The sequence below is a fragment of the Meles meles genome, chromosome 1 (assembly GCF_922984935.1).
Source record: "Meles meles chromosome 1, mMelMel3.1 paternal haplotype, whole genome shotgun sequence".
NCBI classification, from domain to species: domain Eukaryota; kingdom Metazoa; phylum Chordata; class Mammalia; order Carnivora; family Mustelidae; genus Meles; species Meles meles.
This window is the reverse complement of record NC_060066.1, coordinates 207,997,743-208,010,636: the sequence shown is the minus strand read 5'-3', so window position 1 is coordinate 208,010,636 and position 12,894 is coordinate 207,997,743. Positions and strand designations below refer to the sequence as shown.

Here is a 12,894-nt window from a genome sequence, read left to right as displayed (position 1 = left end):
GACGAATTTGCTGGTCAGGTTCGCTGGCTCTGAATCACCAGATCGTAAAAGGTTTCTTTGCACTTCACGATCTAAAATGAGCAGATTAAGGAGGAACTGCGAGACTGTTTTATATTTACTATGTTAGGGGAAAAAAAAAGAAAAGAAAAGATGTTTTGAAGGTCACACCCAGCGTTGGCAGGCAGGCAGAGACATTCACATCCTCACCCTCTGCTGCTGATGGAATTGCAAATCGTCGTCACCCTTTTTTGGAAAAGCAAGGGGCTGACACCCAGAATAAAAGCCATACAACTACTTGCTTCCTTGGTTCTTGCACCCCCCCCCCCTTGGAATCCACCCCCAGGAAAAGGTTTAAAAGGTGCAAACCCACACAGCTGCTAAAATATCCGTTGACCTCAAATTACCAACGGCAGAAAACCCTGGCACAGCCTATATACCCGTTAGGAAAGGAATTTGCCAGAACGATGGGAAAGACACAGGAAGAAAGAGTCTAAAACCACAGAAATGATCTTGAAAGTGAGAATTCTGAAGGTCATGCACAGAAAACATCTACCAGGGTGTTAAGTAAAAATCGAGAATCACAAACAGAAGGAAAAGGCCTGAGCACGTACAAATTTCGTGTGTGCTGAGCTGAGTCCTGAGGACCATTCACAGGCAGGAAAAGGGTATTTGCTCGGCGACTGGTAAGTGCCCAATTTTTTTTTTCCATTCTCTCCTTTCTTGACACGACACCATCTTTTTAATGATGCTAAAGAAACACTTCAAAACAATGAGCCCATGGGCGGGCCATGTGCTCCGGGAAGCCCCTGGCCCAGGAACTGTGGGAAAGACAGGAAGCAGAAAGGTCAGCGCGCCCCAGGGAAATCCCACTGCGGGACAGGCCGGCACGCAGGGGAACCTGTTTCTTGGGCAGCAGCATGCTGATGGCCACGACACCCCATTCTTAAAGTTGTCAGCTCTCTTTGAAGGATCCCCTCATTTTCTTCCTCCTTCCTTCCTGCCCTCACTCCTTCGACACATCTGCCTGGGTCACCTGTCCCGTGACAGACGCGGCTGTCCTAGGGCGGTCAGGGAAGGCAGCCCTCACGCCGCGACATCGATGATGACCCCTGAATGTCTCTTAACAGTATTTTAATTTTTTTAAAGGATTTTATTTATTCATTTGACAGACAGAGATCACAAGTAGGCAGAGAGGCAGGCAGAGAGAGAGGGGGAAGCAGGCTCCCCGCTGAGCAGAGAGCCCGATGTGGGACTCGATCCCAGGACCCTGAGATCATGACCTGAGCCGAAGGCAGAGGCTTAACCCACTGAGCCACCCAGGCGCCCCAACAGTATTTTAATCTTTACGAACAGTGAGTATATATTATTTTTATAACCAGGGAACACAGCTGATTTCATGTCAGGAAGTGCAAGAAAGGTGATGCCTTACGGAAGCCCAGGAAGATCCCCAGACATCAGGGTCTCCTTGTAGGAAAGCCCCGCTCTCCTCCTTCCCACGCCTGGCCCAAGCGCTCTGCCTCCGGTGTCCCCTCCGGACCCCGCTCCGGTGTCCCCGGAATGACGTGGTGAGGTTGGCACGGCCCATCCCCCATGGCGCCCTGTACACCGCCGTCGGGCTCCTGAGCCCCGGAAGCCCCGGGTGGGAGGGAATGTCTCCATCGGTTCTGCAGAGCTCCCTCTTGGGAAAGCAACCCAGGGGGACCAGGGGCTCCACATTATTTGGCCAGAAACCAGACAAACACTCGCTGAATGGGAAGGATGGTTCTGGGTCCAATGGAGGAGCAGCAGCTTCTCGGAGGCCTTGGTCCGGGAGACGATGTTGGCCTTGACGGAGCCCTAGGGCTCCTCCGGCCCGCCCTGGCTACAGACAGCTCAGCTCGGGCCTTTCTGCGGGCGGGGCCCAAAGCAAGCCGGTTCTCATCTCCCCCTCGGGGTTGGGGCCACGTTTCTCTGCAGAGGGGGAACACCAGGGCTCACGCCCTCCCGCTGGGGTTCCGGTCACCCTCCACCCTCTCCCCCAGGGAGGGCCGACTTCCAGGCCGCTCTCCTCTTCCTCCGTCCCCCGGAAGGTCTGCCTTGAGTTCCCACCCTGCAGGACCGCCACCGAGGCTCAGGAGGCTGCCGTCAGGGGCTCAGGTCCATCCAGACCACGCACCTCCATCCACAGGGCTGGTCACTGCCTAGCGCTCCGCGGTTCCAGGTGTCCCTGTCACCTGCTGCCTCGAGCAGATGACAAAAGGATAGGCTATCAGAAGGGCCAAGGGCAAATCCAAGGTCGTGGCCTTGGCCCCGCCTCCGCCGCTGCCCATCAGCCCTGCTCCCCGGCCAGCCCCGGCCTCCACCTCACCCCACCCCTCTCCCTCTACGGGGGCATCTCCTTAGGATTGTGACCTCAGCTCCCGGGCACGTGCTGCAGGAGGCCTTCGCTGACCACCCCCACCACCAACCGATACTTGCCCTTGGGGCTGGTCGGTGTCCTGGTCTGTCTGTCCATCCACCTCCGGCATCCTCTCTGCTCAGCTCCCACTCCCAGCCCAGCTCATTCTGAGTCCCCGGGCCAGGCCCAGCGCCCGGCTCGCAGCGGGGCCTCCTCCGCACGTGCCCAGGGATGAGGAACACCTGGCAACGTCCAGCCCCTCCCCTGCCGGTCTCCTGGCCCCGCGCACCTGCCCACTAGGGTCGTGCATGTCTTCCGAGCACCGTCCACGCATCCAGCTGGACGGGAGAGAGGGACGGTGGGAGGGGACAGCCAGCTGCTGGTGCTCAGGACCTCCTCCGGCTCTTTTGCCGACTCCCTTCCTGGTGGTGCTCCCTGGGGTCCGCCCATCACCGGTGGCCTCCCTGGCACACACTTCGTAGCTGGATGACCCATGAGGTGTCTGTCCTTGGGACCTGGCACAGGGAAGGCTCTGGTGCCCGAAGGCCATGTCGATTTGTGGCACCGAGCCTGTGGCCATGGCCATTGCTTGGGGGACCTCCTCAAGCCCACATCGCCTTGGGGATGTCCTCTCGCCTCCGAAGATGGAGCTGGTCCCATCAGGTGTGGCTCGGGCCAGAAGCGGGCCAAGAGAAGGAGGTCTAGGGTGCGGGGTCCCGCTGGAGATCCTGCCCTAAACCTCTAGGGCCAGTTTCAGGAAATACAACCCTGGCCCCACCGTAGTCGTCTCTGGCTCCGTTGAGGGCAGGTGCTGGGTGTGCCGAATCCAGCGACCCTCTTGGGGGGAGGCTGTTGTGGGGAGGGAAGGGCGGGGGATGTCCGGGTTCAAACTTCGGGCTGGGCAGGGTGGGTCAGTTCCCCAAGTTTCTAAATGAGGCGAGAGCAGCTCCTCGCCGGGCCCATGGCCTGGGAGCCTGAGGGCTCCGTCCTCACCCTCTCGGCTCGGGTGGTAGTGGTGGTGTCTGGGGGGGAAGAGGCAGGTGACAACCCCCCCGAGAGGTGACAGCCACGGGGCGGGAGCTGCTGGCACCCGAGTGGGTGTGGAGCAGGTTAGCTGGGTGAAAAGTTCACTGAGAGGGGAGCTGTCTGTTTCCCTCGCTTAATTTATCCACTATTTGGCTAACCTTGCTCTGAACCCAGGCCCCGAGACCCCTTCCTCTCTCCCCCGCCTCCCTACTGGGCCCCGGAGCCCCGCCACCAGACCTCCCGCCCTGTGCCGGGAGGCGGGGGACACGCTGGCCTGGAAGAGGCCTCGGCCCGCGGGCCGCCCTGGGGGAGAGGCTGCTGCCCGGCCAGGCAGTTCCATGGGACCGGAACCTTCCCGTCCTTCGTGACCAAAATCAAGCCCGGGGGCTGTCGAGGTCCAGGCTCCAAAACGCCAGATGGGGACCGAGTGCGCGCTCCGAAGGCGCCTCACCCGCCCACCCCCTGCCAAGCACGCAACTGCCGCTCCAGAGCCGGTGACCTTTCCTTCGGGGCCCATCTGTCATCCCGGCCTGCCGCAGGAGCTGGGTGCGTGGACCAGCTGGTCGTGGAGAAGAGGTCGGCCTCCTTCCCTGGCCCTGGGGGGTGGCCCTGGCCTGGCCTCCGGTCTGTCTTGGCCTCTCTGGGGGCTGGTAGCACCGACCCCCCCCCCCCATCTGAGGCTCCTTTATTCCCAACACGTGCAGGGAGATGGTGGCCAGGTGGAGGGGTCAGCAGGTCCGGACGGATGGGGGGACGGGAGAGGACAGTCATAGCAGCAACAGCCGCCCCTGGCCCTTGACACGTGCGATCTCGGGCACCCGCTTGGCGGCCCGGGTCCTGGCTGGCAGAGGGGGCTGGGCTGCGGCGAGCGGCCCCCCGAGCCCTCCCAGCCCTCGGTGACCAACAGGCCAGCGCTCGGAGCCTGTGCGCTCCCTCTCTGGTTCTCACCTTTCATTCATTAAATCTCTCTTCAGAGTGATGAACGGCCCACGTGTGGCAGCCGCCGGTGACAACAGCAGATGCATAAGGCATGAATCGTCCTACCCCGCCCTCCCCGCCATCGCAGGCACCCCTCCTCCACGCGCTCTGTGTGTACACATGTGCACAGACATGGGGGTGGGGGGGCGCGTGAGTGTGCCCGCGGGCACTGCGGGCAGCCGGGAACCCCCTCATTTGTGCAATCACGCGACCCCACGACCCCTGTCACTTGGCGGCTGTTGTCTAACCTGTCGGGCATGGGGGCAGCCCCTTGGCCCCCCAATGCCTTCTCCAGCGAACTCACCTTCCCCCCCTTCTGGCTGGGCCCACCCCCTCTCTCACCGGGATTACCAAAGTGCTCCCCGCAATCCGTTCCCTGCGTGCAGAAAGACCTTTCTAAAAGGCAAACCTGATCACATCCCTGCCCTTGGGAGAGGGGCCGGGATCCTTGCCAGGGCCAAGCAGAATGTGGCCTCCCTATTTCCCTGGAGCTCAGAGGGCACATCACTGGTGTCCGTCCCCCCCCCACCACACCCCAACCCGGCGGCTGCTCACACCTTCTTTCCCTGCCTCAGACTTGCCTCTAGCTGGGCCTTCCCTCTGGGCTCCTCCGGAGGGAACAGGCCTGGCCTCAGCGTACGTGTCCCTTCTCTGGACGGCCACCCCCACCCTCATCAGTCGGGCACATCTAAGCCCTGATCACAAGAGCCAGGCCCCAGCCGAGCGCCCATCTCACATTTCCTGAATCCCTGCCTTCCAAGACCACTGTCCCCTGGCTTTCATAGGCCACGTCTGGCCCTAAAAGTTCCTCTAGCTCCGGCCTCTCAAACGCCACTTGCCCTCTGCCCGCCTCTGGGCAGGGGTGGTGCAGGGAGGGCAGACAGAGTGGGGCAGTGGCGAGGCCCAGGAGATTTCCCTGTCCCCCTCAGGGCAGCCCCACGAAGGACTGCCAGAGAGGACCGGTCAGCTGCCAAGCATGCCAGGGCCAATTGCCCACTGGGGGGCCTGCTGACTGCCAGTCAGGAAGGGCCAGGGGACGACAGGGGGCCGCCAACCGCCTGTCACCACACTGGCCAAACGTCAGTCAGGAGAGGCCAGAGTCCTACTCTGGGAACTCAGGACAGCCCATCAGGCACAGCCCCAGGGCAAGTCCGCCAGTGATCATTCTGCCGATCACTGCTTTCGCTACCCAGCATCCTTTCACCTTTCTTCTGTCCAGGGCACCCCACTTGGACTTCCGGGGACCCAGCCCGTTGCAACTCTCAGTCTGCACCTTTCCATGGGCTTGATTCCCTTCCAGGCTGCGAGGACGGACCACGAGGCTCAGGTCTGGCCAATCAGAGCATTGTATTCCTCTGGCTCCTGTGATTGGATCGCAGTGGACATGTGCCTCAAATCAAGCCAATCATAACCCATCAGAACTCACTCTGATTGACTAGGAAAATCCAGTCTCATTTTTCTCTCTCCCTTGAACCAGGGAGGGTGCGAGGCTAAAGCTGAACAGGCACCTTGCCCTCACATCCTCTCGGAGTCCCCGCTGGCTGAAGGCCCGCTGAGGGCCTAGGGAGCTGACCTTACCCTCACTAGAACAAGATGTCTGAGAGTGAAGCCCGTCCAGAGGATGTGGACTGAAGGACAAGAGAAAGAGAAATGGGTCCTGAACCAGTCTTGGAAACATTGCTAAAAACTCCTGGATCCAGCCATACCTGAAATCACTTACCACTGGGCTTTCCAGTTATGTAAACTGATAAATCCCCCCTTTTGCTTCCACAAGAGTCCTTGTGGATGTCACGCAGGGAGTTGGCCCGTGTCCCATGCAGGGCTGTCTGCTGGGCAAGGTACCCGCTCTTGTCTGAAGCTCTGGGTGGCTCCCAGGGAGCTCCTGACTAAAAGCCAGAGGCGTAGGCGTTCCTTGTGTGCTTTCCCTGCTCCTGGCTGCTGAGGCATGCAATCCTGACTCCCCGAGTCAGATCCTCCCTCAGGCTTGGACTCAAATAAGTGATGGAGAAGTGGGTGGCAGGGATTCTCTTCGATGGTGGCCAGAGCGAGGCATGTACAGACGAGGAGACAGGCTCCGGCCAGGCACACAGAGCCGGGATTCAGAAGTGGCTGCTCCAGCGTCCAGCCTCCTCCCCTGTGCGCACCCCGGTTCCTGGCTCCCCAGGCCCTCAGCTGGCCCTCAACCAGCGGGGACTCCGAGAAGATGTGGGCTACACCAGACCCCCCTGCCTGCCCCCCCCAAGAAGCGCCCTGCCACGGGGCGTCCATCATAGCGTTTGGGGGGCATTTTGCTCTCTGTCAACAGGCCAGGGCTACCCACTGCTCGCCCCCCCGTGGGGCCCTGCACATGGTCCCCGGTGTGACCTCCCCAAGCAGGATCCCGTTACATCGCAGCCAGCAAAGGAACAAACACAGCTTGTGTCTTCCTCCAAGTGCTTATTTCCTTTGTCTTGTGAACACTGAAAAATGAAAGGAATGATAAGGATTTGGGGGCGGGAAGAAGCCCGGAAAATTCTGCAGTGTTGGCGGAACTCGCCAGGAGGGCGGCGTGAGGGAGTTTTCAAACCGAGTCCGAGGACAGAGAAACTCAAGTGTGCTGCTGCGGGGGAGGCCTGAGGGGCCTGAAGCCTCCTGGGCTCCGGGCTCCCGAGTGGGGGTCAGGGGTGCATCCTGGGGCGGGCACTTCCCGTCCGCTCACTTCTGGAGCAACCTCTCCTCGGCCTGGCTGCCGAGCCTCCCCAGGCCTCCACCTCCCAGCCAGCAGGTGCCCTGGGGGACTCCGGGGGAAAGGCTTGGTCGTCACAACTAGGAGGGTAGAGTGAGTGGAGACCGGGGATGTTGGCAAACACCCTGCAGTACCCAGGACTGTCCCCATGGAGACCTGTCCCCACCTGAACCTGTAAACGTCCCTAGAGCCTCGGTGAGACGCGGGCGTCAATGTTGGTTCTATGACTCCGGGGCCCATCTGGAGTATAAGGGGAGGTGGCGGGGCACGGGGCGTGCTGTGAAGAGGGGGCCACCGTGGTCGCTGCTTCGGACAAAGGCTCCATCCGGGGCCCAGCAGCACCACAGAACCCCCCCCCCCGCCCCGCCCCGGGGTCGGGGTGGGGAACAAGTGAACTTGGACTTGCCCTGCGGCTCATGGGGTGTCGGCTCCCAGGGGAGGGAGCCAGACCAACCCACAGCTGTAACGGCCCGACCCGGAGCACCCTCGTGGGGTGCGGAGCGGGTGAGCCCCGGTGGTAGACACACAGGCGCTGAAGGGAGGAAGGGAGAGGCCGAGGCGGGGCGGCCCAGGCCGCGGGGGTCAGGTGAGAGCCTCCCGGAGGCCCCGTCCCGGCCGGGCTGGTGCTGGTGCGCGCTGGAGAGGGGGCTCGGCAGGTGCGACCCGGTGACCTTAGCAACCTGGCATCCAGGCTTCTGGGCCCTGCAGAGATATTCCCTCCCAGCTGCTTCCATCCAGGGCCGTGGGGGACCCCCCCGGGTCGCACAGCTGTGCGCTGGCCGGCAGGGCCGCCCTGTGCGGGGTTCCCCGGGCAGTGAGTTTGGGGTGGTGGCCCTTTCTCTGAGGCCTGCCGTCCACCTGAGGGGACCCACGTGCCGAGAGCAGCTCGCCAGCAGGACCGTGGCCATCGCGCCCCGCCCTGCGATGCCTTCCCTGGGGGACACCTGTGCTTATTTTCGTCCCCAGCCACGGAGAGACCTGGCCACAAACACCTGCCCTGAGCCAACCGTGGTGGGAGGGACCAGAGAAATGTCCTCGCCCCCACCGCCCCATGTGCTGGAAGACAGCACCCCACCCCCTACCCCCACAAAGCACCTCCCCGGGGGACCTCTTTGCTCTGCCCTCCCCGACGGTCTCCTCCAGGCTCTGCACCTGCTGCCCGTGTTGGGGCCTCCTGAGCTAAGATTCGCTCCACCCCAGCCTCGAGGGAGCTATGGCCGGGCCCTGAAGGACGCTGCTGTCCCAGGGCTGGCCAGGCCAGGCCAAGATGGGACACCAACTGTCCTGAGGGGCCCTTGGGTCCTGGCTGGGAGCTGTGGGAGCCGCCAGCATCACACCATGCCCTGGAGTTTCCAGAGCCTTTGCACTGGACACTCACCCCTGCCCAGGAGGCCGGAGGGCAGGAAAGTCTCGTCCTTCCTCAGGGACAGAGGGGTGACCTCACACACAGGAGACAGAGCAGCCAGTGGAACTCCAGAGTCCGGAGTCCTGTGGGGGCCTCCTGCCTCTCGGGGAGCCTCCGGGCCATGATGGGCTGAGAGAAGCGGGGCGCTCAGGGGTCCGCTGGGTTTCTGGAAGCTGAGGGCCTGGGGGGGCTTGGGGGGGAGTGTGAGAGGCGACATCAGGTCCGGGCTCCGCGCCTCAGCCCGCAGCCCACAGCTTCTGGAGAGAAGAGTGTTGACAAATGTTGGTGAATCGGACCCCCGGGGGGAACGGGGAGGCTGGGGTGCCCACCGGCAGATCCAAGCCTTCCCACTGCGCCGAGGGATACGGTCGTCACCCCCTGCTTGGCCTGAACTGACGGGTGTCTCTGTATCGAGGTTCACTTCACAAACATAGACCTCTGAGCTCTTACGAATGATCCCCCCCTTTACAAGGCCCTTCCCGAAAATGCGAGAAGCCCCTTCTGGGGGAGACGTCCCCGAAGCACCGCGGTGGGAAGGAGAGCCCCGACGGCGGTGCTTCCCTGACCCCCGGCCGCCCACCTGCTGTTGCTTTCTTCCCTCTGCGCTGCTCAGCACTCAGCGGGGTTCACCTGTTTGGGGCCTGGCTCCTTTCCTGGTCCCCCATCAGACTGGGACAACCCCGGGGGACGTGGGCTGTCTGTCCCATCAGAGGGGTTCTCGGGGTAAACGCGGGGCGGGGCTGAGCCCTGTCTTCCCCCTGGTCCCTCCTGACCATTGGTTTGGCCCGAGAAGAGTCGTCTCCACTTCTTCAAGTGTTCTGGCCCGGGGAGAGGGGCTGGGGCCACAGAATTCAGCCCTTGGCCACTTGCCAGACCAGATAGGCTGGTCCCTGGAAGCCTGCCAGGACGGGCTCGGGTCTGGCGCCTCCCTGGGCTTGGTGCCCACCTCAGATCTGATTCTTTTCGGAGGAGTCCCCGGAACGGCAACTGGGTCATTTCCCAGGGCCCACGCCTTCTCTGCAGGGTCAGCATGCCCTGTCCTGCCCCTCAGGGGGTCAGGAAGCCAGAGTTCAGGGTTTGTCTCTCTGTTTCCCTTGGCTAAGCTCGGGGACAGAATTAGCTCTCGTCCCTCACTCTCAAGGCTTTCCAAGCACCCATACCGTCCCGGGGAGGGACCAGGCCAGGGCCTCCTGGGAATCTGCCCAAGGCTTTTTCCCCAGTTCCTCTGGGAAGAGATCCAGAGAACGAAATTGTCCCAGCGGAGAGGGAGGGGAAGGGGTAGGACCAAGCCCCGCCTGGCTGTCAGGAGAAACCCCTGGGGCTCTGGAAAGATGCGAGGTTCCACTGCAGCCAAGGCAGTTCCATTCTCAGTGGGCCCTGGGGAGACCTGGCCGGCCCTTGTCTCTCCCAGAGTCCACGCAGACCCCTGGGGTGCTCACTGTGTTCCTGGCCTGCAGGCCAAATGCGGAATTTCATGGAAACCTTAGGAGTCAAATCCCCTCCAAACGGTTGGCCCGGAGCCAGCTGGGAGCACAGAAATCTTCGTGCCGCTAAAGGATGATCAGAAAATTCGGGGCTCGGCAGACAGGATCTCCCCTTCTTCTTCCTCATCTACCTCCGCCCTTGAAGACGGGCCGCCGCCTGCAACCCCCCTCCTGCGAGAGCCGGTGACAGGCTCCTGGGACAGCAGAGGGGCAGGTCCAGCCCCTGGACCCCACACCATGTCGTCCAGACACGCCACACTGGGGGGACTGATACGTGTGAACATGGACGTTCCGGGCCCACCCTCACCGGGCTGGCCAGGAGGACACCTTTAGAAGCTTTCTTCCCCACCCACTCCCTCACTTCGGGGACTCATATCTCAAGGACAAAATGCAGGTGACGAGTCACGTGTTGCAGTGAGGCTCGAACTCCCCTTCTGGTGTCACAAGCCCCTGGAGCCCGGGCAAGCCATTTCCTTGCTCTGAGCCTCGCTGCTCACCTACCAGACCACCTTTCCAACAGCACCCCACAGATCGGTCCGTGCTTCTCTGGGGCTCCGCTCAGGACCTGGTGTGTGCCCAGAGAAGCCACCACACCCCAAGGCGGCATCTGTCTGGTTCCCTCCATCCTCTGCTGACACGTTCTCGGGGATAACTGCTGCGGTGTGTGGCCGATTGCATTATAGTTCAGAACGATGGGCCACGATTCCACGGGGAGTGGATGTCCAGGGGCAGCCACGGCAGGGGCAGGCTTGACCACATGACCTGCTCCGGCCAATGAAATGGGAGCCAAAGTGACATGTTTTGTTTCCAGGCAGAAACCTTCAGGTGCGTCTACCTCTGCCCCAAGTCACCGGCCCAGATGAAGGCTCCTTGCTCAGCCAGGTCCCCAGCATGAAGAGGACACAGAGCTGAGCCACCGCCACTCTTGGCCGACAGGGGGCAATTCTAGGACAAGCCTCCATGGTCAGAAGTCCTGGAGACCTGGGGTCACGCCCTGGCTGACATACCTCGCGGCTGTTGGAAGGGGTTCCCAGGGGCTGCTGCCGGGCGCAGCGGGTAACTTAACAGTTAAAATGCAATGCCCTTGGCTTGGCGGCCACTTGGCAGGTACTCCATAAACAGTGGACATGATCATGACTTGGCATTTCTGCACGCAGACCTGACTGGCGATCGTCTGGACCTTGAGATCAATCTTCCGTTAGAGTGAATTTTGGATAAGGGCTGCCGTATGCAGAGCCTGGGGAAGCTCCTACCTTGAACTCTGGGCCTGTGACCTTCTCCTTTACCCCTGGGGAGCTGCTGCCCATCCCCCTCCCCCACCTGGCCACCCACCTGTAAGAGCCATATGGCCAGAGGCCCCTGTCCCCCTGCCCAAGGTCACATTGACAAGCTTGCTGTAGCCGGGGAGAAACACACACCAGAGGAACTCCGGGCATCTCTCCCCACGTCTCCTTGGCCGTGATCCTCCCTGGTGACCAAGCCCGGGTCCACTGTGCCATTCCAGACCTTCTCCTTGCTTTCTATTTCCCTTCTAGCTCCTGCCATCCAATCTGGCTCAGGGGGCTGCTTAGCAGGGGACCGCTGATGCTGGTGGTCTTCAGAGTTTGGGCTTCTTGGCGACATGGCCTCTCGGTACCCAGTCATGGCCAGTAGACTGACCCGCTGCTCAGTGTTGCTCACTAAGGACTGGTTCTGTTCGCCTGAGCTGGTCGCTTTGCAGCTGGTGGTGCTAGGGGCAGGGCAGAGGGCAGCTCCCCGCAGACAAGTTCATTCAGGTCGTGGATGATGAGGCCAAGTGCCCACTAACCCATGGCTGTTGGAGGGACCTGGCAGAGGCAGCAAGGAACCACACACCCCAGGCGCGGGACCCAATCTCTCTCACCATCTCTGCCCTCTTCTTGCCAGCTCCACTCCTGGCAGCTGGGGGCCACAGCAGAACTACCATTTCTTAAAGGATGGCGTTTTATGGTGGGGCTCAATCTCCTCCCCACCGCCAAGGATGAGGGATCAGGGATTTCAACAAAGGAGCTCACAAAAACCATCTCTTTATTTTTCATTCCTGCCATTCAAATGTGCCATTTGCACAAGCTGAGGATGGGTGGATTTTGGAAAAAAGAGAGCATCTGGGTACAGACCCTCCTGCAAACAGTCTATGCACACTGCTAAGGCTGGTTAGAAGCAATTTAACAATAAACTCTACAGAATTAGAAATGTATGAAAGTGTCAAGGTGGCTACTGGCTGGTTTCTCGCCTCCCCATGGGGGTCAAGAGTTACGCCCATCAGTCCTGTGCAAAGGTCCTGGGACAGGCCAGGGGGAGGGCACCGGGATTCTTCCTGGGGCCAGGAGCAGTCCTGCTCACCCAGCAGAAGAAGTGTGCCAAGGGACAGGCGCGTGGGTGTGTGCCCAGTACCGTGGCCCCCTCAGGTTCCGTGGCTTGCAAGCGTGTCTCTGCGTCTGGTCTTTATGTCCGCCCTTTGAAAGTGTTCATGCAGGTGTAGGTTCCTGAGAATTTGTAGATCTCCTCCAGTGCAGCCTGTGGGAGTATGCTGGGCGAGGGCGGAGGGAGAAGGAAGATGGTTAATGGGGACACCAGCAGCCAGGTCACCAATGGCCACAGTAGAGCAGTGGCTTTGATACCTGCCTCCCTGACACCCCACTCCACACCCCCCCCCCCGTGGAGGAAGTGTTTTCGAGTGAGTGGATAAACAGTGTTTCCAAAGTAAAGGTGGGTAGTAGAAACAAATTTTCAAAATCACGTTCTTAGCATTTTGGGGCCAATCATTATCTGATCAATTAGTTATCTGATCAATGAACTCCACGTTCCACGTATTCAACCAATATTTGCTATGTGGGATGGAGGGGTCAGGCCCTGCTGCCCTCTCCAGGGAAACTTCCCA

At 60.9% G+C, this 12,894-nt stretch overlaps 1 protein-coding gene across 1 annotated transcript in view; it reads right to left on the bottom strand.

Annotated features, from left to right (window-relative positions):
• Positions 1 to 12,024: 12,024 nt before the first annotated feature.
• Positions 12,025 to 12,894, bottom strand: part of DHRS3 (dehydrogenase/reductase 3) — a 37,953-nt gene continuing 37,083 nt past the window's right edge. Inside the window, exon 6 of the mRNA XM_046007002.1 lies at positions 12,025 to 12,543. Within this exon, the coding sequence (XP_045862958.1) occupies positions 12,459 to 12,543 (85 nt within the window). The 3' untranslated portion in view covers positions 12,025 to 12,458. The remainder of the gene's footprint in view (positions 12,544 to 12,894) is intronic.